Source organism: Sapajus apella, unplaced genomic scaffold (assembly GCF_009761245.1).
Source record: "Sapajus apella isolate SASKATOON/1434 unplaced genomic scaffold, GSC_monkey_1.0 scaffold68, whole genome shotgun sequence".
In the NCBI taxonomy this organism is placed as follows: domain Eukaryota; kingdom Metazoa; phylum Chordata; class Mammalia; order Primates; family Cebidae; genus Sapajus; species Sapajus apella.
In genome coordinates, this window is record NW_022437008.1 from 5,508,979 (window position 1) to 5,536,136 (window position 27,158).

General features: G+C 57.7%; 2 protein-coding genes and 1 long non-coding RNA gene across 7 annotated transcripts in view; 1 reads left to right on the forward strand and 2 right to left on the reverse strand.

The window, feature by feature from the left end:
* The window catches only part of KMT2B (lysine methyltransferase 2B), a 21,343-nt gene extending 5,332 nt beyond the window's left edge, over window positions 1–16,011 (reverse strand). Inside the window, exons 1-30 of one of the 3 annotated variants that reach the window (XM_032249473.1) lie at window positions 15,634–16,011; window positions 14,481–14,553; window positions 12,212–14,172; window positions 11,540–11,653; window positions 11,287–11,437; window positions 10,753–11,032; window positions 10,526–10,581; window positions 10,031–10,306; window positions 9,333–9,427; window positions 8,975–9,073; window positions 8,731–8,844; window positions 8,439–8,585; window positions 8,246–8,341; window positions 7,717–7,834; window positions 6,839–6,952; window positions 6,487–6,671; window positions 6,322–6,411; window positions 6,124–6,228; window positions 5,938–6,011; window positions 5,221–5,336; window positions 5,032–5,123; window positions 4,813–4,950; window positions 3,989–4,147; window positions 3,641–3,761; window positions 3,487–3,565; window positions 3,236–3,396; window positions 2,029–2,256; window positions 656–1,949; window positions 478–567; window positions 292–401 (exon numbers count right to left, since the gene is read on the reverse strand). In XM_032249473.1, the coding sequence (XP_032105364.1) occupies window positions 292–401; window positions 478–567; window positions 656–1,949; window positions 2,029–2,256; window positions 3,236–3,396; window positions 3,487–3,565; window positions 3,641–3,761; window positions 3,989–4,147; window positions 4,813–4,950; window positions 5,032–5,123; window positions 5,221–5,336; window positions 5,938–6,011; window positions 6,124–6,228; window positions 6,322–6,411; window positions 6,487–6,671; window positions 6,839–6,952; window positions 7,717–7,834; window positions 8,246–8,341; window positions 8,439–8,585; window positions 8,731–8,844; window positions 8,975–9,073; window positions 9,333–9,427; window positions 10,031–10,306; window positions 10,526–10,581; window positions 10,753–11,032; window positions 11,287–11,437; window positions 11,540–11,653; window positions 12,212–14,172; window positions 14,481–14,553; window positions 15,634–15,996 (7,099 nt within the window). In that variant the 5' untranslated portion in view covers window positions 15,997–16,011. Of the gene's footprint in view, window positions 1–291; window positions 402–477; window positions 568–655; window positions 1,950–2,028; window positions 2,257–3,235; window positions 3,397–3,486; window positions 3,566–3,640; window positions 3,762–3,988; window positions 4,148–4,812; window positions 4,951–5,031; window positions 5,124–5,220; window positions 5,337–5,937; window positions 6,012–6,123; window positions 6,229–6,321; window positions 6,412–6,486; window positions 6,672–6,838; window positions 6,953–7,716; window positions 7,835–8,245; window positions 8,342–8,438; window positions 8,586–8,730; window positions 8,845–8,974; window positions 9,074–9,332; window positions 9,428–10,030; window positions 10,307–10,525; window positions 10,582–10,752; window positions 11,033–11,286; window positions 11,438–11,539; window positions 11,654–12,211; window positions 14,239–14,480; window positions 14,554–15,633 lie in introns of all 3 variants that reach the window. The other 2 variants (XM_032249472.1, XM_032249474.1) reach the window with 2 other exon arrangements.
* Window positions 16,012–16,066: 55 nt separating this feature from the next.
* LOC116530959 lies at window positions 16,067–20,998 on the forward strand. Its single transcript, XR_004260184.1, has 2 exons — window positions 16,067–16,811; window positions 20,213–20,998. It is a non-coding gene; the product is annotated as an uncharacterized LOC116530959 (long non-coding RNA).
* ZBTB32 (zinc finger and BTB domain containing 32) lies at window positions 16,972–26,246 on the reverse strand. 3 transcript variants are annotated; one of them, XM_032249506.1, is made up of 6 exons: window positions 26,010–26,246; window positions 18,481–19,450; window positions 18,164–18,237; window positions 17,984–18,052; window positions 17,694–17,858; window positions 16,972–17,520 (listed from the first exon to the last, which is right to left on the reverse strand). In XM_032249506.1, exons 2-6 carry the CDS (start codon window positions 19,350–19,352, stop codon window positions 17,246–17,248), a joined length of 1,455 nt encoding a protein of 484 aa, XP_032105397.1. In that variant the 5' UTR covers window positions 19,353–19,450; window positions 26,010–26,246; the 3' UTR covers window positions 16,972–17,245. The 3 variants fall into 3 exon arrangements, with proteins under 3 accessions (XP_032105397.1, XP_032105398.1, XP_032105399.1); XM_032249507.1 differs by lacking the exon at window positions 26,010–26,246 and adding an exon at window positions 20,512–20,599; XM_032249508.1 differs by lacking the exons at window positions 18,164–18,237; window positions 18,481–19,450 and having other exon boundaries at window positions 26,010–26,245.
* Between the last annotated feature and the right edge of the window lie 912 nt (window positions 26,247–27,158).

Here is a 27,158-nt window from a genome sequence, read left to right on the forward strand (position 1 = left end):
AGCTCTCAGCCCCTGGCATGCTAGGCTCTAAGGCCCTCCCCTGAGCTCTTGGCCATGCTGGACAAAGCCTCTTAAGAGGATCCCACATAGAACTAAAATGTCATTTCCATGTCTGTTTCTCCCAGAAGGCCAGAGGCTCCCCAAGGCCATCTCTAACTCTAGCACCGAGCCTCAGGCTTGGCCCCCAGGAGTATATACTGGTTTTCAAAGAGGACTGATTCTGCATCTATGAGTCACCCAGCTGAGCCAAACACAGGCAAGCAGGGAGAGAGAAGGCAAGGCAGACCCTACCTGAATAGTGGTGCCACTGGGACTCAAGCAGCAGGTCTGGAGGACCATCAGGGACCTGGGGAGGACCACCTTCCGAAAGTGGCAGCAAAGGGGACCGTTCCTGGAGGAGCCTACGAGAAGAGACCTGTCAGGAAGGGGAAGGACAGAGGTCCCAGACCCTCCAGGGAAAGGCGCCTGGCCACTCACCCAGGGTTTTCTTCCCCAGCGGGCTCCCCAGGCCGATCCAGGTCAAGGACCCCACGCACTGTGGGGGTTTTCATCCTCACGCGGCTAAACCTGGGAGGGCGAGCCCGAGAAGGATAAGCTGCGTCTCCCACCCATCCGTCCCCTGGCCTGCTCTGTCAGCCTCAGCACCCACACTCACCCGCCGCTGCCAAGTCCCGGAACCTGGGGGTTGTCCTCTGAGGCCTCTCCATCTTCATCCAGCCGGGGGGCTTTGTATGGAGGAGGTGCTGGTGGGGATCGGCCGGAGAAGGTGGACACCCTCTTGACGCGGATGGCCTGGCGGGGCGGGCTGGCAGGCCCACTGCTCAGCACCAGCGTCAGGGGAGGGGGTGGTGGGGGCGGGGCAGGGCGGACCACCCCGACCACGGGCAGCACGCCGAGCAGGGGGCCTGGGGGCAGAGTCCAGGAGGTGGGGGCTGTTGGGGGAATGGTGGGGGGCAAGGGTGGCTGCTTCACTGGGGGTGGGACAGGTTCACCCTCCCCGGTCATTTTCACAAATACTTGCCCCAGCTTGTTGACAAGGATTATTTTGGATGTGGCGGGTTTGGGGGGCTCAGGGGCAGGGCCAAGGCTTAACACCCGGACCCCTGGGGCCCCTGGGAGCCAAGCAAATGTGCGAGTGGGATCAGCTGGGCTGGCAGGCAGGCCCTGGGGGGGCTGGCTGCCATTAGCCAGGGGAGGCGCTGGTGGGAGTGACTCCTCTCTGGGGCCAGCACCTCCCTCACCAGGGCCCCCTAGGTTCTTCAATACAAAATCCACAATTTCTGAAGGCAGGTCCTCAGGAGGCCGGGCTCTGTCCCCTGCAGCCCCGAGGACCCCTGCCCGGCCTACTCCTGGCCCCGAAGGAGGAGTGCCCTGGCCCCGAGGCTGCTGTACTGCCTCGGCCTCACTGTCAGTGCCATCATCCACGCCGTCCAGCTGTTCAATTCGGGGGACTCCAGGTGGGGCACCAGGGGCTAGACCAGGGCCAGACACCACAGTCACAGGGAAGTGGATATAACGGGAGGTAGGACTGGCCTCCTCTTCAGAGCTGTCCCCTGGGACCCCATGGCTGCTCCCCATGGCCCCAGCGGCTACAATCTCTTCCTGGAAGGGCTCCGTCCCCAGCAGGCTGGCCGCGAAGTCCAAGTCAGCAGCACTCAGTCCTGATACCACCTCCATGTCCTCGAAGTCTGGGCCCAGGTCTTCAGGGGGTGGTGGAGATGGGGCTGGGACAGGGGGAGCCAGCTCCCCTGAGGTAGGTGTGAGGGCTGTGACGACTGAGGTAGGAGGGGGCACCCTGAGCTGAGGGGAGGTTTTGAGAGGAGGGGAGGCCCGCCGGGATGGAGGCGGCCTGGGAGCCAAAGGACTGGGACGACGGGAGCGTCTGGGGGGAGCTGGGAAGTCCGGGTCTCCCACTGTGGGGATGTGGTGGGTCAGTGAAGATGGACTTCCTGTGGGGGCAGAGTCAGTATCACCAGCAGCTCCTACCTCCCTGGCTCCACCCCCCACCCCCACATGCCCAGTGCTCACCAGGGGAGGGCAGGGGGCCAAAGGAGACACCCCCCAAGGGCCTCCGGGATGGCGAGTAGTTGGGCACTTTGATTCGAGCCCCCGAGAAGGAGCGGGGGGCTAACGGAGGAGCACTGCCTGAATCTGGCCGCAGTGGGGGGTCCAGGTTCTGAACGGGCGAGTGGTGCTCAGGAGCTCCAAGGACAAGAACATCTGTGTCAGGTGGGGGGTCCTCACCACCTGGGGGCTCTGAAGAGGCAAGAAACGGCATTGGGGTGGCAGGGACTCTGTGCCAAAGCTTGCCCACATGCCCTCCTCCTGAGCCACAGTGCCTCCCAGGCCCCGGACCCTGACCCAGTCACAACAGGCCCCAGTTTCCAGTGACAGCCTAGGCCAAGCCCACTGTGGAGTTAGCAAAACCTGCACACAACTGGGCCAAGACCCTTGTCCTTTGCTATCTTCTCTCTGCCTCTGCTGCAGGCTTTGCACACCACGGCCCTCTCTCCAGCATGGCCAGTCCTACCACTTTCTTACCTGCCTGGCGCATCCCTGCCACATCAGACGCCCCCGCCCCGCCCCGGCCTGGAGGCTTTCCATTACCTGGCTCCACCCAATCTCTGCAAACTGATCTCCCTCCTCCCAACACTCCCTGGTTTCCAGCCGGGATGGGTATACCCACCTCCTCTGTTCACTTCCTGTCTTGCTCCAACCTGGAATAAAGCCCTTCCTACCATCCAAATCTCTTCTGCCTCCTGCTCCGCCACAACCACCTCTCCCTCATCTCCAAGCCCATTCTTTGCCCTGTGCCATCCAGCTCTCAGCTACATCCCACTGCCAGTGTGGCTCTAAGGTGGCCAGTTTGGGAGCTGAGCAGATCCAGTTCCAAATCCAGCTCCCCACCATGTTACCGTGTTCAGCCACTGTCCCCTTGAGGTGCAGTATGGCAACGCTCAGGGGCATTACATGAGAACAGAGCCCCAAGTTAGGGAGCTGTAGCGTTCTACTCCCTGCGGTCGTCCAAAAGCCACTCTCCGCTCCTCACTTATCATGAAAAGCCAGGCAAAGCCCCTGGCATGTAAGGCACAGCAGTAAGCGAGTTGCTGATACATTACAGTAACTGAAGCAAGAACAAGGCTCCTGGACTTTCCAAAGGGGAGCGGGGAACAGGTATCTGTGGGTTTGTTTAGGGAGAGCGGCATTCAGGAAGAAGACAGAGACAAGGCCACACCTGAGGAAGGGGCGGGGCTGTGCACAATGGTCTGGTTCTCCTCTGCGGCCTCCAGGTGAGCCGGCTCTTCCCTCGGCCCCCATGGCCGATACTCCAGAATTCGGCACCGATACCAGCAGCGCCTCCGAGCATCAACCGTACTCCAGTACAGGCGGGAACACCTGGAGTGTGGGATAAGAGGGTTAAGATGCTTGGGAAATGGAATCCAGCTGTGGAGCCCCCTGGCCCCACCAAACATCCCAACTGCTCACTGGTAGCCAATGGGGAAGAGCCGTCCCTCGCAGTCCGAGAGATCAGATAGAGTACCCAGGGAGTCAATGCGGATGGAGCCTGTGATGCAAAGTGGAGGTCAGGAGAGGCAGGCAGGCCAGGGTAGGAAGACGGGGCGGAGAGCAAGCAGCTTACCAATAAGCACATTGATGGCGTCGGGTTCAAGCCCCGTCAAGAACTTCCGCTTGAAGTTGATGCCCTCAAAGTCCACATAGACTCGGCGCAGAACATCAAAACCATCAGGGTTCACAATCTCCTGGGAGAGGGGGTGATAAAGTGGGGCGGCTGGATTGGTTGGGGAAGGGGGATGCCCAGGATAAATCTATGAGATCTGAGCAGTTAGGGGCTTGGCCTAAAGGCCTTTGGGAAAACAGACTAGGAGACACTGAGAGGGGGCAGGGCCAGGCCTGGGGCCACAGGGGTCCCTGAGTGAACAGGAAGAAAGAACAGGAAGGAGCTGTGTGCCCCGAAGTTCTGGCCCACCTTGCCATCTAAGAGGTCAGTGTGCTTCTGGCAAAAGACTTTCTTGTCGTCTTGGAAGATGCAGTAGCTGGCCCGGGCACACATGAAGTGGAAGTTGCTGAGGCAGGAGGACAGGCAGCAGCCCACCGTGGCGCCAGGCTTCAGGCAGAGCTCACAGCGCTGCATAGGGGAGGGCGGCTCAGGGGAGAAGCCAGGGCCAGGTGCCAGGCACCACTGTCATTGAGTTTGCCTGGGTCTGTCTAGCCTGGCACCTGGCATGGCAAAGGCTATCACCAGGTGCAGCCTCTCCCCAACCACATCCAGGCCCAGGTGCACATAAAACTCTGATTCTTTGAAGCAAGAATGACAACAGCTATTGCTTGTTAATGACACTGACCATCTTTGTCGTACTGTTCTTAGGTGGAGATTATGTTACACTCATCCTCACAGCTACCTCCACAGAGAGAATCTCTACCATCCCAACTCCTAAGAGTGCTTAAGGCTTCTCTGTACCTGGCCCAGGCGCCACTCTGAGGAGCGGGGAATTCTAACCTCATGGGGATGTAGTGAGAGGCTCAATGCCACTTAGCATAGAAAGCATGCAGCCCAGGTTTAATCAACGGGCACGCTTCTCACTTTTAGACTCCCATGCTTCAGGCCCAGATTATGGCCAGAGGGCCTACATAGGAAAAAGCTGCCATCAGCACCAACATCCCAGGGCAATCAAGAGACCTCAGCCTGGCAGCAAAAGGATGCCAGGTATGGAATGTGAAGAACTATCTGCACTGGTGGGGGCCTCCCGGAGAGCTGGAGGGCTGCCCACCTCTCTGGGCCCGTGCCCTTACCATCTGCCTCCCTCGGGCCACAGCAGCATGCACATTCTTGAGGGAGCCGTCATTCTCCTCAAAGACTTCTGCCGACCAGATGGCACAGTTGACGTGTGTCCACTCGTTCTGACCAATGTACAAGAGCCGCCCTGCTTCCTGGGGCAGAAGGGGAGTGGCATGATGGGAAGGTCCAGGGACCAGGCCCCACAACCTGGTGCGTCACAGAGCAGCCCTCACCTTGGAGTCAGCATCCCCATATTTGAGGCAGAGTGCACACTGACGTGGGTCTTCTAGGTGTGAGAAGGCAGCAGGATCCTTGCCCTGGAATGCTGGAGAGGAAGTGGGAAGGGAGGTCTAAGAGTCAGGATCCCAGAGCCTGGCTACCAATGCAGGGGTCTTGGGTTCCGGCCCTCAACTTCCTAGTACCTGCTGAGGGATCCCCAGGAGGCTGTCCTGACTCTGGGGTCTCTGGTTCCTGTTGTCTCCACTGCGCATAGACATGGTCCAGGGATGGGGGCAACACCGCATTGGGAAGGACTCCGCTGTGGACAGGCAGGGTTAGCAGCTGACGTGCCCAACAAGGGCGGCTGGATGGGCACCCGCCCACAAACCAGCCTGAACTCGCCATGACACCCACTGCTCTCTCTCCACGTGGAATTTCTCTCAGTCTGCCAAATAAGCCAGGCCTTCTTGTGCCACCTTGGACATATGAAACACTGCTCCTCGTGCCTGGAATACTCCTCCTCAGCTCTGCTCCAATGTCACCTCTTTCAGGAAGCCTTCCCTGACGCCTTGGCTCCAGCAGGTGCCCTCTCCGGGCCCCCACTGCCCCCTGGTATTCTCCATCACTGCTCTGACCATCTGGGTCTTCAGTGCCTGCCTGGTCCACAATGAGCTCTTTAAGCAGAGCCCAATCTGACTTGCTCACTGCTTTGTCCCCAACACTGCCCTGTGCAAAGCAGAAACAAAGCTCTGCTAGTCCAGAACCACCAGGGAATCTCGCCCGGGTTCCACCACCCTCCCCTCAGCTCCACTCCAGACCCTACCTCTGCTCATATCTTCTCAGCCCGCATGGCCCCTGAATGCCCTGGCCTCGCCCTCACTCCCTGGCCCCCCTCCTGCTAGCCAGCCAGCCTTGCTCACTTTGGCAGCCGGGTACTCCGTCGCCAGTACTTGGGGTCGTGGGCGTCGAACCAGCCGAACGCAGATTCTAGCAGCTAGGGAGTAGATTAACAGGATGAGAAGAGCCAGCTTCCCCAGGAGAACTGGCAGAAGCAGGGTCTGAAGGGCCCACTTCCACACCCTACGGGTGTCCGCGGAAGAGCCCACCTTCAGCAGGAGTCCCTTCATCTGGCCTCCAGCCCGGCGTTCTGGGGTCTCTCCCTCCTCCGAGTGCCTCATGAGAATGCCCACCATGTCCTCCATAAAGCTGTGCTGTAAGGGGGTTTGTCAGGGGCTGAGCCCCCTCTGTGCAACCCCAGCCCTCTCCTCCTGGCACCCACCTGTTCCTCCCAGTGTCCCACTCACCACAGACTTGTAGTGGCCGTCCTCGAAGCGCTGACTTACAGCTTGCAGGCCGCAGGGTCCTGGGTGCAGCTGCTTCCCATCTGGCCCACACTGCAAAGCGGGGAAGTCAGCAGGGCTGGGGCTGGACCTGGCCCCGCCCTATCCTGCCTCCCGGGCCCTCCAGACCTGGGTGCACAGCAGCAGTGGGCCCGCCACCTTGGAGCTCAGCAGGCCCTGAAGCACCTGGCGCAGGCCCCCCTGGAGGGCCCCGCTCAGGGCCTCTCGCCAGCGGGGCTGCACCGCCCCAGCACATGGTCCGCAGGTATACAGCACCGAGTCTGGCAGTCCTGAAAGGATCTCGTAGTCTTCATCTAGGATAGCCAAGTGGGAAAGGGGAAAGTGGTTTCAGACGATGTGAGGGCTTCCAGCAGCCCCTAGGCCAGCAGGACCCTTAGCCCACCTGTCCTCTTAGGGCCTGTGGTGGGGCAAGGGGGCCCCACAGGCTTGAGGCTGCAGCCCAGGTGCTCCGCTGACTCACCTGAGAGCCCCTCGCACTTGGCATGCACCCAGTGGTCGCACTGTGCGCACTGCATCATCTTGCTCTCGTAGTCGTTGTCTTCATAGCAGCGTGTGCAGATCGGGCAGTAGTTTCCTGGAGGAAGGGAAGACAAGGACGAGTCAGAGGTGCTGGGGTTCCCACCTACCCTGAGTGGCTCTATTCAGGATTAGCCGTACCTTAGCTGCATCCATTATGATCCCGTCTTGGGTCTCTACCAGTCCCTAAAAGCTACTTGAAGGTAAGGCCTCTTTTTTTTTTTGAGACAGAGTCTTACAGTGGCAAGATCTTGGCTCACTGCAACTTCTGCCTCCTGGGTTCAGGAGATACTCCTGCCTCAGCCTCCTGAGTAGCTGGGACTGCAGGTACACGCCACCATGCCCGGTAAATTTTTTGTATATTTACTACAGATGGGGTTTCACCATGTTGGCTGATCTTGAATTCCTGACCTCAGGTGATCCACCTGCCTCGGCCTTCCAAAGTGCCAGGATTACAGGCATGAGCCACTGTGCTCAGAACTACGATGAGGCCTCTTCAAACTTGGCAGAACACAAGGCCTTGCTAATGTGCTGCCTGAATTCTTCCAAACCCCTTGGTGGAGATATGAGATTCCAGGAAGTACCTTAGACATTAAGATGGTAGGTCCCAGGCCTTCCACTCCCACCACCCTCAGAGAGGCTATGCGTCCCTGTTTTGCATCCTGGATGGACTTCTGTGGAAGAGTTCCCTGAACTGAACAGACAGTCCCATAGCTAGAAGGTGGAAAGCCATGAGAAAAGAGGGTCTATGCTAAGGCCTGTCGAGGAGCCTGGCCATTTCCCCATGGCCCCCAGTGTCCAGTTCCCCTGCCAGGTCCCCACCTTTCTCGTAGAGCTGGGTGCACCTGGGGCAGAGGCTGTAATCTCCAGACCACTCGACGTCCCAGTTCTTGCCTGGAGTCGCCCCACAGCTCTTACAGCGCACACAGGCTGAACAGATCTGGGGGAACAGGGCGATGTTAGGGGAAAGCCAGACACTGGGCTGGAGCAATGAGTGGGAGATGGGCAAGGAGGAGGTGGGGGTATGCAGGAAGCAAACAAGGAAGGACAAGTAAGAGAAGAGACACACAGAACAGACATGGAGGCACAACGGGAGGAATGTAGGAGTGGATACTGGACTACAGCAGGAGATTCTGAGCCCAGGCAACATGAGATTCATAAGCTCCTAAAACTACTCCACACAAATTCTGAATATAAATCTGACCTACGTGAAATTATTGAAGAGAAAATGTTACCAAATTCTCAGGAGGATCCCCAAACGCCCTCTCTTCCTGAGAGCCCCAGCCCAGAACAAGTTTGGGGGTAGTGGTGATATTAGAGCCAAGGGAAGGGGGTGGACCTCATCTCTCACCCAGTGGCGCCGTTTGCGTGTGGCCCGGGTTGGGTAGCTGGGCCCCAGGCAGGCCGGGTGGTAAGCATGGCGGCAGCGCTCACACTCCAGGAGGTGCTGTTGGATGTAAAGACAGAGATAGCGAAACCTGCTGGCACAGAGATGCCCTCACCTTCAGGCCTCCACCCATCCCAGCTGGCCCCTGGGCCCAAACCTTGGATCCGCGGCCTTTGCGTCCACAGACATGGCAGAACTTGCATCGACGGCAGCACCAGGTGTCGTGATGCTGGGGCAGAGGCCGCTCGGCCTCCTCCAGGCAAAATGGGTGGAAAGGGTCACAGCAGACTTGGCAGAACACCAGCTGGGGACGGGGAGGGGGAGTGAATGATAAGTATAGCATAAGGCCTGAGGGCCAGGGAATGAGACCCAGCCGAGAAGGCCCATGGAATCAGGCCATGATGGCCAACAGAGATCTGGGGGTCTGTGAAGAAACAAGGAAATCTAACCTCGTGCAGTCCTTTGCTGGCACACAGCAAGCACACCATCGGGGGGCCCCCTGGCACGGAGGTGAGCACACTCAGGCCCCCCATCAGCCACACGTTCTCTAAATCACAATCCTCCTGGGGGAAGAGAGAACGCAGGATCAGAGGGCAGCCAGACACACAAGTCAGACCCACCTGGCTTCTCGGGCACAGTCAATGAGGTTCTTCCAACCAGAGGCCCAGCAACCCGCCCCACTCAATGCTATACCTTAAAATCCACACGGACACGGTGCACACCATCAGGAGACTTTTGCTTTCCAGCCCAGCCATTGGGAAAAGAAGCAAAGGGGCCAGGAGCCAAAGTATCCTAGGGAGGAAGGGTGGGGGAGTTCAGAGCTGCCAGCCTGGCCATGATGCAGACTCTTCTCTTCACCGCCCTTCCCCCAGCCTACTGGACCCAGACCCTGATCCAGACCCCACTTTGCTTTCCAGACAGGCAAGGCCTGCCTCATCCCTCAGGGCCTGTCCTCTTGTGTGGACACACCATGACACTCAGGTGTGCCTGTCACTCTGACTTGCCAGGTAGCTCCTGGAGGGAAGGGGCTCTCGGAGCGGGCCGTGCTGACCTTGTCCATGCGCCTTCGGGCCTTGAGCTGCAACACAGGCTGCAGGGTGGGTTTGCGGGGCCGGCTCTGCTCCTCAGGTTCTGGCAGTGGCAGCTCTAGGCAGGACACAATGTGCAGTGAGGTCCCTCCCCTTCCACACCCCTCTTCTACAACCACAAATGTTACCTGGATTCCCAGGGCCTTCTTTAACTAACCAAGACCTGCCAGGATGACTCTTTTTCTTGTTTGAGACAAGACTGGAATGCAGTGGTGTGACCCACAGCCCACAGCAGCCTTGAACTCCCAGACTCAGATGATCCTCCTGCCTCAGCCTCCTGAGTAACTGAGACCACAGATGCATGCCACCACATACCACTAACTTTTGCTTTTATAGAGATGGGGTTCCACTATGTTGTCTAGGCTGGTCTTGAATTCCTGGGCTCAAGTGATCCTCCCACTTTGGCCTCCCAAAAGTGCTAGGATTACAAATGTGAGCCACCACACCAGACCTAGGATGACTCTTCAAGTCTCACTCATTAGGCTCACTGAGAACCTCATAGACCAGTTCTGTACGTCCACCTGAAAACTGCCTCCTCCTCTGCCCTCAGCCACCTTCTCTATCAGACTGACACAGCCCTGGGTCTGGGTGCCTTGTCCCTTCCACCCAAAAGACATAGAACTAGATAAACGATCAACAGAGAACGGTGAGTAGTTCGCACCATTTTCTCGGGGTGTCCGACGACGAGGAGCAGGGGGGCCCCCGGGCTCCGAGTCATCCGAGTCCTCGAAGATATCATAGGAGGGTCGCTGTTTGACGCAGCGCCGGGCTGACTTGCGCTGCAGGAGGGAGTCCTGCTCCTCGGGCCCTGGGGGGGCCACCACCTCCTCCCGGGGCCCCCCAGCTCCCGCCCCCCGGCGTGGGCCTGGAGGACCAGGGGAGGCCTCAGGAGATTCATCGGAATCCCAGGGCAACAGCGTCTTCACTATCGTCCGGCCTGCGGGAACAGGGGACTTAGTAGGATTTGAGCGCAGCCAGGGACATGGGACACTGGGAGAGAAGCCAGAAAGAAGCAGGGCAGGGAATGAATGCGGGAGCTGTGAAAGCACATGACGGAAAAGACAAAGAAGGTGAGCTGCAAGGGAGGAGGACAAAGAAACACAGCTCCCTCCACAGCACACGGTTTTGAGAAGAAATGCTCCTTAAAGCTCGTCACCTTTTTTAGCCAGTCGTTCCATCTTCCGAGCCTCTATTTTGTCACACTTCCGGTATCTGGGGAGGGGAGCAGCACGTCACCAGGGTAGGGGACTGGTGGTCTGGGGGAAGAGAGGAAGCTCTCCACAAGGATGCCAACCCCACTGCTCTGGCCAGGCAGAAGAGGAGCGAGGCAGGAAGCCTAGAGGACCAACAAGCAGGGGAACGAAGCCACGCCCAGTTACTCACACACAGCACTGCTTCTTGGTGTTGGGGCCCCCAAACTTGGGCTTGTCTAGGCAGTTGACACAGGACCCACAGTCCTGCACACGTAGGCAACCCCGACAGTGTCCACACCGAGCCATCCGCATCTTCTTGCCATGATGGGAGGGCAGCGAGCGCCGGGGTGTGTGGGCCAGGGTCCCTGCAGATCCTGTGGGCTCTGAGTCTCCCCCAGGGCCTGCTGCCTCCACCTTTCCCCGCTGGGACCGTGACGGGACACTCTCAGTCTCAGACGCCGATGATGTATCTATCACAACAGACAAGGAAGAAGGCATGCAGCCGTAAAGCCACCAGGCCTTCTACCTCACTTCCCTGCTTTCTCACAGCAACAAGTTCCTAGTGCTCCCAAACGAAGCTGCTGTAGGACCTAGTGCTCCAGCCCACTTGCCACCTAACCCCCAGCGCCTGACTTGGCTCCCTCTCTCCTAGGCTCTTGGTGCATGTCACCCAAGTGTAGAGTCATCCCCAAACCTGACATGGCGGTCCAGTCTCCCCACCTACCCTCTGTGGCGAGGTCCTGCCGATCCCGGAGAGGGAGGGCACTGAGGCGAGGGACATCTTCAGGCACCATGGCCCGGGCCTGACCCAGGGCCACAGCAGCATGACGGCAGACATGTTTAATTCGGGGACCTTGCACAGGGGACTCGGGACCCTGGGAGAGACATTGGGAATGTGTGTGGGTGGCTGCTGCTTTTGCTCCCACAGCCCCGCTCCTCCTGCTAGCCTTCCTCAGAGCCCTAGTCCCGATGCATACCGAGGGCCGCTCTCTCTTAGCTTCCACCGACTCATCTTCTGACCGGATGGGGCCTCTGTCAGAGATCTGCTTGACAGCCCCGACCACCTCCTCCATCTGCCCTCCAGGGCTCAGCTGGCAGGGAATGAACAGGGTCAGGGGCTAGATTGTGAAGAAAGATAGGGACAAGGGGCAGGGCGTGGTGGCTCATGCCTGTAATCCCAGCACTTTGGGAGGCCAAGGCGGGCAGATCACAAGGTCAGAAGTTCGAGATCAGCCTTGCTAATATGGAGAAACCCCATCTCTCCTAAAAATACAAAAATCAGCCGAGTGCGGTGGCGGGCGCCTATAGTCCCAACTACTGAGGCCGGAGAATCGCTTGAACTCCAGGAGGCGAAGGTTGCAGTGAGCCAAGATCACACCACTGCACTCTAGCCTGGACAACAGAGCGAGATTCCATCTCAAAAAAAAAAAAAAAAAAAAAAAAAAAAAAAAGAAGACAGGGATAGGGAACTAGCACAGGGAAGGATTGGGGCTGGGGAGGAACACAGGAAGGTGGGGGATCAGGGAAACGCTGGTTCTGAGGGTTCCCCACAATGCTGGAAAGTGTCCAGGGAGGTGGGAGATTAGGGGGCTGCAGACAATGGATGCTGGATGAATGGGTGTGCAGCTGGGCCCAGGCACCATACTCACCGGCATGGAAGCTGCCACTTTCTGCTGCTGCTGCTGGTCAATCTTGAATAGCTGCACTTTGGCTCTCTTGAGGAGGCTGAACATTTTCTCCTCTACCCCAGACAACGGCAAGGAACCCAGGCCAGAAATGCGAGCTTTTTCCAAGGGAGGCATCTGCTGTGGTGACGGTGGTGGCTGCAACTGTGGCTGTGACTGCAGTGGCGGTAGTGCCTGGGGCAGGAGCTGGGTTTGCAAGGCCTGCAGGGGCTGCAGTAGCTGAGCCTGAGGTTGTGGCCCGTTGCTCAGAGCTGGGGCCCCATGAGGGGACACCTCGGGCTTAACAGGAGTGGTGACCACAGGGGCGAATCGAGGCAGGCTGAGGTGGTTGGTTCGGCCCACTGCCCGAGGCTCAGGCTCAGCTGGAGAGTCATCAGCGGGAGGAGGCTCTGGCTCAGGGGCTTCAGGAGCCCCAAGAGGAGGAGGAGTAAGCACCGATTCGTAGATCTTCAGGTGGGCTTCGCTTGGGGTAAACTGAGGGGCCCGAAGGAGTAGGGGCCTCCGGGAGGTGGTGGCAGGAACAGGGGGTGGGGAAGGGACCGGGGCAGGTGGGGGTGCTGGGGGAGGAGGGGGCAGCTCCCGGGTCAGTGAGGTCCAGCGAAATGTGGGTTCCCTTAGGATGGACCGTCTCTTCTCAGGGAGAGGGACTGGGGTAGATGGAGGAGTTGGGGCACGTGGTGGAGAGGGGGCTGGTGCTGGTTCCTGGGGAGCAAGTGGGGAGGTGGCGATGGGAGGTCGCAAGACAGGTGAGACCTCCACCTTTGGGGGTTTGGGGGGGTCTTCATCCATAAATCGCCGGGGTGTCTTGATGACACGGGAGGAGCGGGCACTCACCACAGGCATAATAAACTGCCGGATATTCTTCAGGAAGGTGGTGCTTTTGGGGGCCACGGTGGGACTGTCCTCTGGAGGGCCTCCCGTGGCGGTGCTGGGGGTTGGAGTGGGAGGAGAGGTGCCCTCTGGCCCTGCGCGAGCAGCTTCCCGCTCCGCCCGCTGGCTAGGAGTCAGAGGAGGCCGGCCCCTCTTCCTGGAGCAGGTAGCTGGGACCACAGGAGGAGGGGATTCTTCCTGCTCCTCTTGGGGAGGAGGCTGTGGAGGGGATGGCAGGGGTGGTGGAGACACTGGGGGTGGTGGTGGAGGGCAGAGTGGGGGTGAGGGTAGAGGAGATATCAAGGGGGGTGGGAGGGGTGGAGGAGGTGAAGGGGCTGGAGGAGTCGGAGGTGGCGGTGGCAGCTTTGCCTCTTCCTTGTCCATGGCTGGCATCATCTCCCCAGCTACAGCTCTTTCTTCCTTCTCTTTTCCCTCCTTGTCTTTTTCCTCTTCTTTCTTCTCCTCTTCCTCCTCATCTGGTTTCTGCTCCTGCTTTTTCCAGCAAGGGCTCCCTCCCTGTCCAGATCCAACTCTTCTTTGGGGGGCATCCTGCCAACTTTCCTCATGTTGACCTTGACCCTGACCCGATTCGAGTCCCAAAGACAATTGTCCCATCTTCACTTTTTTGGCCCTTGAAACAAACTTGATCACAAAGGGGAGCCCACCTCGGCCTCGGCCCCTGCCTCCACGGCCTCCGCGGCCTGACTGTCCTCCACGCTTGGGGGTCCCAGGTCCTGGGCCAGGCCCCTCCTTGCACTTCCAGCTGCCAGTTTGGTGTTTCACTGGAACCACAGGAGGTGGGGGCTCAGGTTTGGGGATTGTCACAGCTGCTTCCGCCAACATTACTGCTTGTTGCTTCCTCCTGCAGGGACCTGCTGACCGTCCTGGGGGCCGTCCCCGAGACCGGCGGGGGGTGGAGGGCTCACACGTCCGGCTCCGGGGTGCTGGGGGTGCCTGGGCCCGCCGGAGAAGTTCAGTCAGTGCCTGCACCATCCGTTCTGTGCCTTCCTCACCCCGTTTCCGGGCAGGGGTCTTTGGGGGGGTAGGAGCCACATCTGCTAGGCGAGGAGGAGGAAGGGGGGTCGTCTTATGCTTGCGACCCCGACCTCGGGGCGCTCGACCTAAAAGGAGAATAGGTGTGGGGAGATGGATCAAGCCAGCCCTGCAGACCAAGGAAGGCGCTCCAGGAGGGCAGGGACTAAGTCTTGCTTGTGTGTTTCCCCCACTGCCCAGCCTAGCTTGGACTCTGAACACAGAACACACTCGGCAACTGACGGAGACTAGCTGAACAGGGAAGAGCTGACATGAAGGGTGAGGATAAATTCCTGTGACGCTACAGAGGTGGAGTTCCCCCGTCACTCACCTCGCTGGGATCGGAGCGCAGAGCGCAGGGAACTGGGGGCCACATCTTCATCTGAATGAAAACCCTGAAACTCCTGATTTAGGGGTCCAGGGGTGGAGGGGAGAAACAGCAGTCAGTGCCAAAGCCCCTGGTCCACCTCAGGTATCGAGGAATATCCCCAGTTCCCACTTAGCATACCCATTCTTATTTTAAAAGATTGAAAAAGGCTCAAAGGTCAAGGGGAGTAAAAGACAGGGTCTCTCCCTAGGGCTGCAGGCGCCAGGTATTTCCAACCCCATCCCCAGTGCCAGACCACACCAGTACAGCCAAAGTCGTGGTTCACTGGCCCAGGAGGGAAGACGACAGGGTCTCCTCTTGAAAACAGCAGGCCCCTAACTCAGATTCCAACTCAGGCCAAAGCAGGACCTCCACAGACACCCTTTCGGGGCACGACTTCTTTCTGAATTAAACTGGGAACAGGGGTCCGCAAGTGGAGGGGCAGGGAGAGCATCAGATGCCTTTTGCACAGGCTCCACTGCCAGCCCTCAGGTGGTTATTAACCGTGCTGGGTAACGCAACCCCCACCTTCCTACCTATTCTAAAAGGCTGGGGAGACATCCTAAGCTGAGCTCTGACCTGCCAGAGTGCCCAGTTCCAGTCCCAGCCTTCATCCCACTCCTGTTCAACCTGAGCCCGAAGAGGATGCCCTCCACCACTCCACCTGAGATGCCAAGAGGAAGTGGGCCCTGGAGAAACCAGGAGGTTGCCAGGCCCCGCGGGCCGGCCCACAGGTAAGAGCCCAGACAGCTCCAGTGCGTTCGCCAAGGCCACGCTGCCGCTGTCAACCACCACTGGCTGGAGATGCATTACCCACTGCCTCCTCGCCCAAACCTCCACTGCCCTAGCTTTGCCAGCTGCCGAAAAGCATCGGCCCAAGACACTTCAACAGGACCGGCATCGGGCGCGAGTGCCCGGCTGCAGCCGGGGCTTCTCTACCCACTTCCAGAGGCCCTTTTCCCCGGAAGCTACATGCAGCCTCCCTCCCTCCGTGCCTCGTCTCTCCAAAGGAACCCTGAGAACCCGGCCTGCCCACGCCGCCCCCAGGGCAACCCAGACCCCTGGAAGCCCCGGCCTCCGCCCCACCCGGCGCCGGGGACGCCTCCGACCGCCTCACCTCCTCGTCGGATTCCCCGTCACTGCTCTCCTCTTCCAGCAAGCAGCCCCGGCTCGAGCCCCAGCCCCGGCCCCTACCCCGGCCCCGGCCCCGCTGGACCCGCGGGCCGGCCCACAGGCGGCGGAGCCGGCGCAGGCCCCGGCGGAGCCCCAGCAAACGGAGCAGGGCCGTGTCCTCCCCGGGCTCGGCTCCGCCCGGCCCCGTCGCGCCACCGCCGCGCCGCAGAGCTACCCGCACTCTTTCGGCTCCGTTGCCCCGTCCGCCACGGCCCCCGCCCCCGCAGGCGCCCCGCGGCCGGCCTGGGAAGCGGCCCCGCGCGGAGCCAGGCCCGGGGCAACTGCCGCCGCCCGCCGCCGCCGCCATCTTGGCACCGTGAGAGGGGCCGGGGAGGCGGGGGGAGGGGCGGCCCGTGCGCAGGGGCGGGGGGAGGGGAGAGAGCGGGGGCGGGGCTGGGCGGCCGCGGCGCACGACAACAACCAGCGCCGCCGCTGGGCCACCGGGGGCCGGGGGCCGGGGGCCGGGCCGGCCACGCGCGGGGCACCACGGGAGCGGGAGTCCGCGGCCGGCCGGCGCCCTCGGACCGCGCCTGGGGAGCGCAGACCCCGCGTCGCGGCCGCAGAGGGGCGAGCCGCGGGGGCCTCCGGGAAATGTAGTCCGGACGCCTCACTTCTTCCTCCGGCAGCCAGGGCGCGAGAGCAGGGACTGCGGAGGTTCCCGGCCAGGACCCGGAAAGCGGGTTGCCGGGCCTCCGGGAGGTGTGGTCCTCGCCGCAGGCTCCTCCCATTGTTCTTGGCTAGGCCGGCGGCCCGCATGGACTACCACTCCCAGGGTGCCGCGGGCTCGGGCCCTGGTATCCCGAGGCCCTGGGAAATGCAGTTCGCAGCTGCTGGAGGCGTGGGCTGGAGAAGGAGCGGTGGAAAGCAGTTAGTCTCGGTTCCAGGCGCGACTCCCCGGCGGTTTGGCACGGCGTAGAGGGAAGACGCCTGAGAGGCCGCGGTCTCGGGGTCACTGTGCTCCAGGAGAGTAAGCGGGTGCCTGAGAGCAAGGTCGGAGCACGCGTTTCTCTCCCACCCTGGGGCGAGCGCGCCCAGATCAGACTCCTCACGCCGTGGATTGCAGTGGAAGGGGCGAGTGACTTGCGGTCGCACAACCCCCACCAGCTCAGGACCTGCCGCGAGGTGTACCCGGACACCGAGCCCTCGCGGCCGGCTGCCTCCCGGGGAGAACGGGGCGCCTTGGGGATGGAGGAAGTGTCTACTCCGTTGGACCACCAGGGGCCGCTACAGGACAAGGGGCGTGGGCGGAGGTGTGCACAGACTAAACTCGGCTTTCTAGTCCTGAAGGGAGAACACAGGAAACTCTTTATTATGCTGATGTGATCGACAATCCTCCTACTGTTAAGCTTCGCTCCTGCACACTTCAGTGCCCTCACTCTGTAGGGCTCGCTGGCCTGGGCTTCTGCGACCCGCGATCGTCCGGGAGAGGGCACTCGGCGCCCTTTTTGGGGCGGAATTTGCTAGGCCGCTGTAGCAGCGGTGCCAGGTCAGAAGCCGAGCCGGCCGGCTTTTCGTTCTTTAATTGGACTCTTGGCTAAGACGCTACCGACACCCCGCTAGGTGGTGGAGGAAGGGGGACAACAGAGAGAGGTCGAGGGCCGGGACGGTCTCGTGGAGGAGTAAAGGAAGGTGGAGCGGATGGTCCATCCGGGCGGGAGTTGGTTGGGCGAGTGGCCGCGCATGTGCGCTTGCATGGAGGCCAGGCTGGGACAGCCGGCCCCGCACAGGGGGCAGCGGTACGGAGCAGCCCCGTGCGTCCGCAGGTGCTTCGTCATGGCCGAGAAGTCCCGGGAGCGCTGAGGACAAAGGCTACAGGAGAAGGGCTTCTCTCCTAGGGGAGAAGAGGAGGCCGGTGAAGGAAGAAGGGGGCAAAAGCTGGCCAAGCTAGGGGGTACATGGGGCCACGGGGAGAGGGGACTGCGCTGGAACTGGGCACGCAGAGGGAGACTCCGGAGCGGAGTTGGAAAGAAAGCCGACAGTTCACACAGGGCAGGGCGCCCATACCTGTGTGGACTCGGTAGTGCGTCTCCATCTGATGCTTGAGTGAAAACCTCTTTCCACAGACAGAGCACGCATAGGGCCGAGATCGAGCAGGAGGGGCCGGGGGAAGGTGTGGGCGAGGTGGGCAGCCTGCCTTGCCCTCATGACCTCTACAGGTTGCAAGTACACCTGTGGGGACAGAGAAGGCAAAGGAGGGCAGGGCCAGGGCCCCAGCGCCAACTCAACTGTACCATTCAGGCAAGAAATCAAGGGCTACAGTGGGGCAGAAGCACGAGTTCCCCTGCCCGACTCACCTGTGTGCCCCTGATCAGACTCTTCCATCTCCCCAGGGCTGAGCTGTGTGGGGCCCTGGGGGAGGGAACCTAGAGGGAACACAGGGAGGTAGATGGGGGCCCTGCTCAGGCTGGACTCCTGGGCCCCACCCCAGAGAAGAGACCATTTTGCAGGTGTATGCAGGACAGCTCGGGGCTTACCTGGGGTGGGGCTGGAGGAGGCCAACTGGTTCTGGCTCCAGAGCCCTTTGGGGGCATTTAGGGACAGTGGGATCCTGGGATGGGGTGGGGAAGAGTTACAGCCTTGGCTAAACCTGGGAACCTGACCCCTTGCTGAAGAGGGGGTGTCCCAAGACCTCCCAGGGGCTGGGCTTTGGCATGCCCTGTGGTAGTAGCTTGTCCCATCCCCAGCTCAGGAACCGTGCAGAAGTGATCAGGTGCCCTTCCACCCACCTGAGCTGCCCCTCCTAGGCCACACCCTCCCAGCCTGGAGAGAGAGCACTAGGCCCTCCACTCACCTGTGGTCCTGCCAGACCTCCTGCCAGGCTCCAGTGGTGGGGGCGCTGTGGGAGAAGGGAGTGCCATATCTAGGCGGCACCAGCAGGATGCTCCACAAGGCAGGCTGGCCCTCCACCAGCCAAGGGGCCTCAGCCCACCATGGCCTGCGGGTGATGCTGGTTTGGGGGAAGTCTGCTAGGGGAAAGGGGCCAGGGAGCTCCCATAGACTTTCCTCGGAGGTCCCTGGATTCTCCCTCACCCACATGAGCACTCCTTGCTTCCCATCTGCTCCCCTGTGGCCAACAGGGGCTTGGAGGTGGTTCTCCTTTGACCTAGTCTGCTCCCCCTGAGCCTCCTGCGTTGTTCCTGCCTTCTCGGGGCTGCCTCTTGGTGGCATCTGCTTGTGCAATGTCTGTTCTCTCCCACCAGTTCGAGAAGCCTTCTCTGGTTTCTGCTTCTGGTCCCCCAGTTCTCTCTCAGGATTCCGTGAGGGTTTCTCTGGTTCCTCCTGGTGTTTCTTCAGGCCTGGATCTGGCTCTTTAGCCCTGTCTCCTCGAGCCCTTCGGCATGCCTCTTCCAGGGACTGTACCCCCAAGGCCCTGGCTGCCTCCTCAAGAGGTCCTAGCTCCTCAGGCCGTAGCTCTACACTCTCCCCATACACAAAGTGCAGGAGCTGGGCAAAGGTGGAAGTGCCGATGCCTTCTCCCAGAGCCCACTGGCCCCTGCGGCCCAGCTGCTGGCTGACACCTGCTAGCACCAGACTGTGGGCGGGGAACTCCTGGCTCCCTACAGTGATCAGGGTATCACATAGTGCTGGCCGGAGCCTGGCTGCTAGCTGTACCAGCCGATCAGAGCCATAGGGGCTGGGCAGTCTTATGGGGGGCAGGGGCATTGTGCCTTGCTTGGGAACCAGTCTCAGAGGCTCTAAGAGAAAGGCCACAGTGTGAGGTCCATGGTTGAAAGGGGAGGGAGGAACATCTCATCTCAAGCCTGTGGATGTGAGGGGAGAGAGTGTGAGTTGGTGGTCCTAGATCAGAGCCCTCTGTCCTGAGTGAGCAAATCGAGTAACCCAAGAGAGGATTGGAGCTTATCCAGAATCATAATGGGTAGGCATGGTGGCGAGAGAATGGAAATTAGACCAAATTCAGGACTTACAGAGCAAGGTCCAGGCAGTTAACAGAAATATCTAGTAGTGGGTTTAAGACAGGCATACGGGACGTCTGCCAGTTAGCGGTCTCTGACGTAAAAGATAGCAGATACTGCCACTTCTGCTTCTCCAACCCCCTCCGCAGGGAAACAACTCTGTGCAAGCCAGGCTTTCCTCATTCCAGAGAAGAGGATTACCACAAAACCCAGCCAACCCTGGCACTAAGGGATGGGGCATGACACAGTGTCACAGGAGAGCTTAGAGAGCTAGTGGGTCCTCCCCCACAAGCCCATCGCACCGGAAAGGCAAAGAGCAGCATGATAGGGAACCTGGCTGCAGGAGCAAAGGCGCTAAGGCATCTGGCAATCATCACCCTGAAGCTGAAGCTTCTAGAACACATCCTCAGGGAAGGAACCAGACATTCCCATCCAGAGAATGAGGAAAACAGGTGCAGAAGCCACAGGAGAGGACCCTCCAATGATGGAGAGAGGTTTTAGAGAATGGACCCCTGGGGAAATGGGAGGAAGGGATGTGGGACCTGGAGATAGGGAGGCTGTTTCCGCTCAAGATTCGGATAAGGAGATGGTTTAATTTGTTTTCATTAGACAAAAAGTGAAGAATAGGAAGACCACACCCAACAAGGCAGGAGTTTCTCACACATCAAAGCCACCGCATTGGCTTTTAAGAAGAGAGCTGGGAACCCAGATACCAAGAGAATCAGAACCCAAATGTCTTAGCATCCAGCAGGCAGAGTCCTAGGGGCAGGCTCCCTGAGCAGGGGCCCTTGTGGGAGGGAGGGCTACATTTGGACACCGCAGGGAGAGGGCTCCAGGTTGTCAGGGAGGGGACAGAAAGAGAGTTGTGATGGGAAGAAAGCCTCAGGTGGGGAGAAGCCATCACTCACCGCTTACTTGCTCCAGGACACCGCATGCTCTGAACTGCTGTTGGGGCTCCTGGGGCCCCCCTGGAGCTAGCCCCGCCCCTGACCTCACAGGCCTCCATTGGATGTCCCAAGTATCAGTCTGCCAACATCCCCCCGAGGGGGTGGGGTTTTCTAACCCTGCCTCTGCCTTCTGCCTGCAGGAGAGACCACCCCCTCTGCTTCCAGAATGCACGCATTCTACCTCTAGCCTCCTGTCTCCTCACTTCGTTTGTGAACTCCTAGAGTCAAAGAAGTGCAACTGTGGCAGCAGGGACCTTGGAATCATCAGACCTGCCTTTGAATTTCATCTCTGCCATTTACTAGTTGAGTCATATTGGGCAGGTCACTTCTCTGGTCCTCAGTAACACCATGCATGAACTAGGGATAATCTCTGCTTATCTCATTTGGAGGTGGGGGTGAAGATGAAGTGACATGACGAATATGAGCATGGTTTGTAAGCACACAGTAACATTCAGTGGTGTAGTGGTTTCTTAGAGATGACAGTAGAGCGCACAGCTGTTTCTGCTACCCCAGAAGGAAAAAGGACTGAAACATTTGGATCCCAAGAATAGGGTGGAGGAGCCAGAAGGTGGCCTCCACCCTCTCCCTGACTTGGTACGGGGAAGCCTCATTTGCTGGTTCGGAATGACCCCTGTCACCTAGGGGGCTGCGTGTGTGAGTGACTCAGATCCTCCCATCAAGCTCTGAAAGGGGCAACCCCAGGAAGGACCTGTGGTGGTCTTCGAAGTGAAAACCTCCTTTTCTTGGGCAGATGACAAATGTCATTTCTCTGAAATCAGGACTTGGGTTTCTTTCACTTCCTGCCCAAGGGGTCAAGGTCCCCGGAGGTTTCCCCTCTTTTCACACTTTAGCACTCTTTAATATCTAGGGAAGGGATGAGGTCTGAGAGGCTCAAGTTTCTTTTTCTGTTTGTCATTATTCTGTTAGCCCCGATGCTATAGCAGAATTTTCATTTATCCAGCAAATGTTGATGACACATTTATTTTGAGATGGGGTCTTAATCTGTTGCCCAGTGGTAGGATCACGGCCCACTGCAGCCTTGGCTTCCTGGGCTCACATGATCCTCCCACCTCCACCTCCTGAGTAGCTGGGACTACAGGTTTGAGCCACCATGCCTAGCTAATTTTTAATTTTTGGTAGAGACAGGGGTCTCACTATGTTACCCAGGCTGCTCTTGAACTCTTCAGCTCAAATGATCCTCCTGCCTTGGCCTCCCAAAGCGTTGGGATTACAGGCATGAGCCACCGTTTCCAGCAGATAAAGCACTGATGATATGTGCCTGGCATATCATACACGCAGCAAATGATGGAAGATAAACAAGTCAGGCACTGGTGGGCTGCTCTGGTTCCCCATAGGCTTCTCTTAAGGGAGGAGGATCTAACGGTCCTGGTCCCCTCCTAGACCCAAATATTGTCTCTGACTCCCATTTCTCCCTTTGGCTCCAGGACCCCCAAATGTTGAGAGCAACCTCCCACTCTCCAGGCCCACCACACCTTCCCTCTTATTCTAGCATGGGTGTGGGCGGGTGTTAACCCTTCCTAGATCAGACAGGGTGTGTCAATGGGTGAGGCTGGTGGAGGGGCAACAGGGTGGTGAGAGGGGAAGATGAGTCAGAATGAAAGGGAAAATGCAAATGTGAGAGCCGTGTTCATCTGCTACTCTGAACGTTAAGTATTTTCCATTTCTAAGCTTTCTAATTCCTCACACCACCACACCCAGGGACTTGTTAGACACCCATATAAAAGACACAAAGCATCAATCCCTCTGATATGTACGCACAGAGGGAAACACCCTTCCTCCAACACAGAAATAGAGTCCCTCAAGACAAGGAAGAAGTGTGGAAAGCCCTGAGGGACCAGCCCCCAGGATAGAGGAAGGGTATAGGGGTTTGGACAATTACATTGTCACCCATCTGAGTTTGGCCTCCTGGCTTCCCAGCCCCATGTCATGCGCCTGTGACTCAGGTCCCCCACTGGTTTGCTCTTTGATCGAGAGAGTTGGAGATTGCTCAAAAGGCAGCATCCTGTGTAAGCCAAATGTAGTACCCAGGGAGCATCAGTGGGCTTTCGGGGAACCTTAAAGCGGGGAGGGGCAAGGGGACTCCCCTTTCAGTAAACAAAAGCCTCAATAATGGGGAACCACACCTAAGGATATCCCCTTAGAGATGACCTCCTTAGAGTTATCTCCAGGGCCTTCTGCACTGCAGCCCCTACGCTGATGACACTCAGCCCTTCTCTACCCTCTCCCTTCGTTCTTGACAGTGTAACCCAAGCCATCCTGCACAAATGGCAGAAGCAGACAGCACTTTGACTTGGAAGAGTAGGGACACTGCTGGTGCTGTTCTGATGTTGTCATTGTTTTGTTTGCTTTATGAAGCAGAATCATGTTCTGTCACCCAAGCTGGAGTACAGTGTCACCATCGTAGCTCACTGCAACCTCTGCCTCTGGGTTCAAGTGATTCTTGTGTCGCAGCCTCCCAACTAGCTGGAATTATAGGCACACACCATCACACCCGGCTAATTATTGTATTTTTAGTAGAGATGGGGTTTTACCATGTTGGCCAGGCTGGTCTCGAACTCCTAGCCTCAGATGATCCACTGCTGGGATTACAGGCATGAGCCACCTCTCCTGGCATGTTGTTGCTGTTCTTTATTTTTCATTTTTTTGAGATGGAGTCTCACTCTGTCACAAAGGCTGGAATGCAGTGGCGTGATCTCAGCTCACTGAATCTCTGCCTCCTGGATTTAAGTGATTCTCCTGCCTCAGCCTCCCGAAGTGCTGGGATTACAGCCGTGAGCCACTGTGCCCAGTCCTGATGCTGTTTTTAAAAATTCTCCCCCTCCCTAGACTCAAAAGCCTTCCCCACTTTTCTCTTCCTGGGCTGACTTGGTAGGAATCATCTGCAGTTGTCGCTCTGGGAAGAGCAAGGAAACAACGGGTTATGTGGACACAAGCCTGTGTCCTGCCAGAGGGTAGAGTGGGAAGAGATTAGGTAGGGCATGATTGGAAGGGCAGTGTGTGAGAAAAGAATATATGATATCTGCCTCTCAGTCCTTTTTAATATTCATTACTTTTTTTTTTTTTTTGAGACAGAATTTCACTCTTGTTGCCCAGGCTGGAGTGCAATGGTGCCATCTCAGGTAACTGCAACCTCCACCTCCTAGGTTCAAGTGATTCTTCTGCCTCAGCCTCCCAAGTAGCTGGGATTACAGGCACCTGCCACCACGCCTGGCTAAGTTTTTGTATTTTTAGTAGAGATGGAGTTTTACCATGTTGGCCAGAGTGGTCTCGAACTCCTGATGTCAGGTGATCCACCCACCTGGGCCTCCCAAAGTGCTGGGATTACAGGCATGAGCCACTGTGCCCAGCCTAATACTCCTATTACTGGATAAAATTTGAAATCTGATTTTTTTTTTTTTTTGTGATACAGAGTCCCGCTCTGTCACCCAGGCTGGAGTGCAGTGGTACAATCTCGGGTCACTGCAACCTCCACCTCCTGGGTTCAAGTGATTCTCCTGCCTCAGCCTCCTGAGTAGCTGGGATTACAAGTTTGCACCACCACACCTGGCTAATTTTTTGTGTTTTTAGTAGAGACAGGGTTTTGGCTGGGTGTGGTGACTCACACCTGTAATCCCAGCACTTTGGGAGGCCAAGGTGGGTGGATCACAAGGTCTGGAGTTCGAGACAAGCCTGGCCAATATGGTGAAACCCCATCTCTACTAAAAATACAAAACTTAGCCGGGTGTGGTGGCGTGTGCCTATAGTCCCAGCTACTCGGGAGGCTGAGGCAGAAGAATCACTTGAACCCAGGAGGCGGAGGCTGCAATGAGCCGAGATTGTCCCACTGCACTTCAGTATGGGCGACAGAGCAAGGCTCTGTCTCAAAAAAAAAAAAGGGGGGGTGGGTTTCACCATGCTGGCCAGGCTGGTCTTGAACTCCTGACCTTGATATCTGCCCACCTTGGCCTCCCAGAGTGCAGGGATTACAGGCATGTGCCACCGTGCCCAGCCTGAAGTCTGATATTTCTTATTCTTACTGATAGGCTCAACCAATGGGACATTGATGAGTAAATGTGCAAGGGGCTTGGGGCACAGCCTGGGTGAAAAGTCAGAGCTTCCCAGAAATCCTTGTATCATGAATTTCTTCAGGCACAACCCAGCTTGATGTAAGAATGCCAACACAGCAACACAAATACCAATTCTCCTTAAATATTGTAATTAAAATCAAACCATTAGAATAGGCCAATGAGAGGGATGATCATTTGTTTTGTGAAAAAATTATCCCTCTATTTCACTTATTTTAAATATCAAGTCCTCTTCACAAGCCAAGTTGAATAAGATTCAATTTAGAAAAGTTCTGTGAACTCACAACTCTTCCCATGAACCCATCTCTTTCCACACTGAGGGTGGTTAAATTCCCCACAGCATTTTACATAGATTAAGAGTGATTATCCAAATCTTACATAAACTTTAAAGATGTTCACTCTTTCTAGTTACGTACATCCAAGACTTCCAGAAAAGAGACACCACAAGGAGTGAATTAGTTCCCTTTTTCCCTTAAATCTGTGCTCTATATGACCCAAGAACCAGATATAATCATGCCCAGGTGAGCTGAATCTAGATCATAGAGACTCCCCTCTCATAGCACACCTTTTGTGGATTAACTGGAAAAAGAAGTAGACTAGAAGTCAGAAAACAGGTTCAGCTGCAACCATTCACAGTGAATGGCCTTTTTCTTTTTTGATCTTTTTTTCTTTTTTTTTTTTAGATGGAGTTTTGCTCTTGTTGCCCAGGCTGGAGTGCAATGGTGCAATCTCGGGTCACTGCAACCTCCATCTCCCGGGTTCAAGCGATTCTCCTCCTTAGCCTCCGGAGTAGCTGGGATTTCAGGCATGCGCCACGATGCCCAGCTAATTTTGTATTTTTAATAGAGACTAGGTTTCTCCATTGTTGGCCAGGCTGGTCTCAAACTCCTGACCTCAAATGATCTGCCTGCCTCGGCCTCCCAAAGTGCTGGGATTACAGGCATGAGCCACCGTGCCCAGCCCCTACACAACCTTTGGAGAGCCACAGGCCTCTCCTTTCAGTCGCTGGCTCGAGGCTCAGTCCAGAGACCTCTGATAACCTCTCATTGTCCAGAGGCCATACCTCAGGGCCAATCACCCCATGCAGAGCTAAGGGCCTCCAACTTCCGCAACACCCTTCCAACTCAGGTTGGCCTCGGGGGCCATGGACCAACTCGGAAGGCAAGCTGGCTTGGCCTCTGCCAATCCTAGGCCTAAAGTTGGCCAGGAGGCCGCATTTCCAGCCTCTGGAAGGCAGAGGAAAGCCCCAAGGGCTAAAGCCCTTAACCCGCACTTCCCAGTCCTCACCGCGGCCACTCAAGCCCCCACACCCCAGCTTTCCCTGGGTCCGGCCCAAGCCCAAAGGAGTAAAGTAAGAAAAACCATGGCACTCACCCGCCCAGCCCGCTCCTTCTTCCCTTTCAGCCTCACGCACACTCAGGACGGCTCAAGCCCAAATGGCCGTTAAAAGTGGGGAGTGGAGCGAGGCCAGGGGCGCGAGGCCCCAGCATGTGATCACGCCTGGATCCTGAGGCGGACGCTGATTGGCTGCTGCTCGGGCCGCACTCTGCAGCTCAGGCCCGCTGCGCGCGCGGGGCAGCCTGGGAGGCACCTAGGACAGCGCCACTCCCGCGCGGACACGCAGCTGATTGGCTGTGATGGGGCAGGGCCTTGAGTCTTATTGGTCCATGGACTTAGGCTTCAGGCTTCTTAGGCTGAGATTTCATTGACTTCCAGCCGGCCCAGAGTTGATCGGCAGCGGAGTCTGTCCTTCCCCACTCTCTCCAGGAAGACACTGGACCCTCATCCTCCACCTGAACAGGCCCCCTCAGCGGGTGCTCAGGAGTACCACTGTCTTTTTTTTTTTTTTTTTTTTTTGAGACGAAGTCTCACTCTGTCGCCAGGCTGGAGTGCAGTGGTGTGATCTCGACTCACTGCAACCTCCGCCTCCCGGGTTCAAGCGATTCCCCTGCCTCAGGCTCCCAAGTAGCTGGGACTACAGGCACGCGCCACCATGCCCAGCTAATTTTTTGTATTTTTAGTAGAGACGGGGTTTCACCATGTTGACCAGGATGGTCTCGATCTCTTGACCTCGTGATCCACCCGCCTCGGCCTCCCAAAGTGCTGGGATTACAGGCTTGAGCCACAGCGCCCGGCCTTCCTTCTTCTTTTTCTAAAAAAAATATTTCGTTTTTATTTTGTGAACAAGGTCTCCTTCTGTTGCCGGTGCTGGAGTGCAATGGTGCAATCACAGCTCGCTGCAGCCTCGAATCCTGGGCTCAAACAATCCTCCTGCCTGAGCCTCCAAAAATTCTGGGACTACAACCATGAGCCACCATGCCTGACCTGCCTTTCTTGCTTCTAATTTTCCACCCTGAATAGCTCCCATTTGCAAACTCTGTCACCTTTCTCTCAACCCTCTACAATCTGTGAAGTGTGAAGGGGATGTGTAGGCTGCCACCACACCTGATTGGCTGTGAGGCCCGTAAGAGCTAGCCAAATCCAGGCATGGTGGCTCATGCCCATAATCCCAGCGCTTTGGGA

What these genes read in the sequence shown, in the direction of transcription:
- ZBTB32 (XM_032249506.1), bottom strand. Translation starts at nt 19,352, where the DNA reads ATGCCCCTGCCCCCCATAAGACTGCCCAGCCCCTATGGCTCTGATCGG. An exon ending in GAGGTCTGGCAGGACCACAG is followed by an intron (nt 18,238 to 18,480) that starts GTGAGTGGAGGG and finishes ACCCCATCCCAG; the next exon opens with GATCCCACTGTCCCTAAATG. An exon ending in GTCTGATCAGGGGCACACAG is followed by an intron (nt 17,859 to 17,983) that starts GTGAGTCGGGCA and finishes CTGTCCCCACAG; the next exon opens with GTGTACTTGCAACCTGTAGA.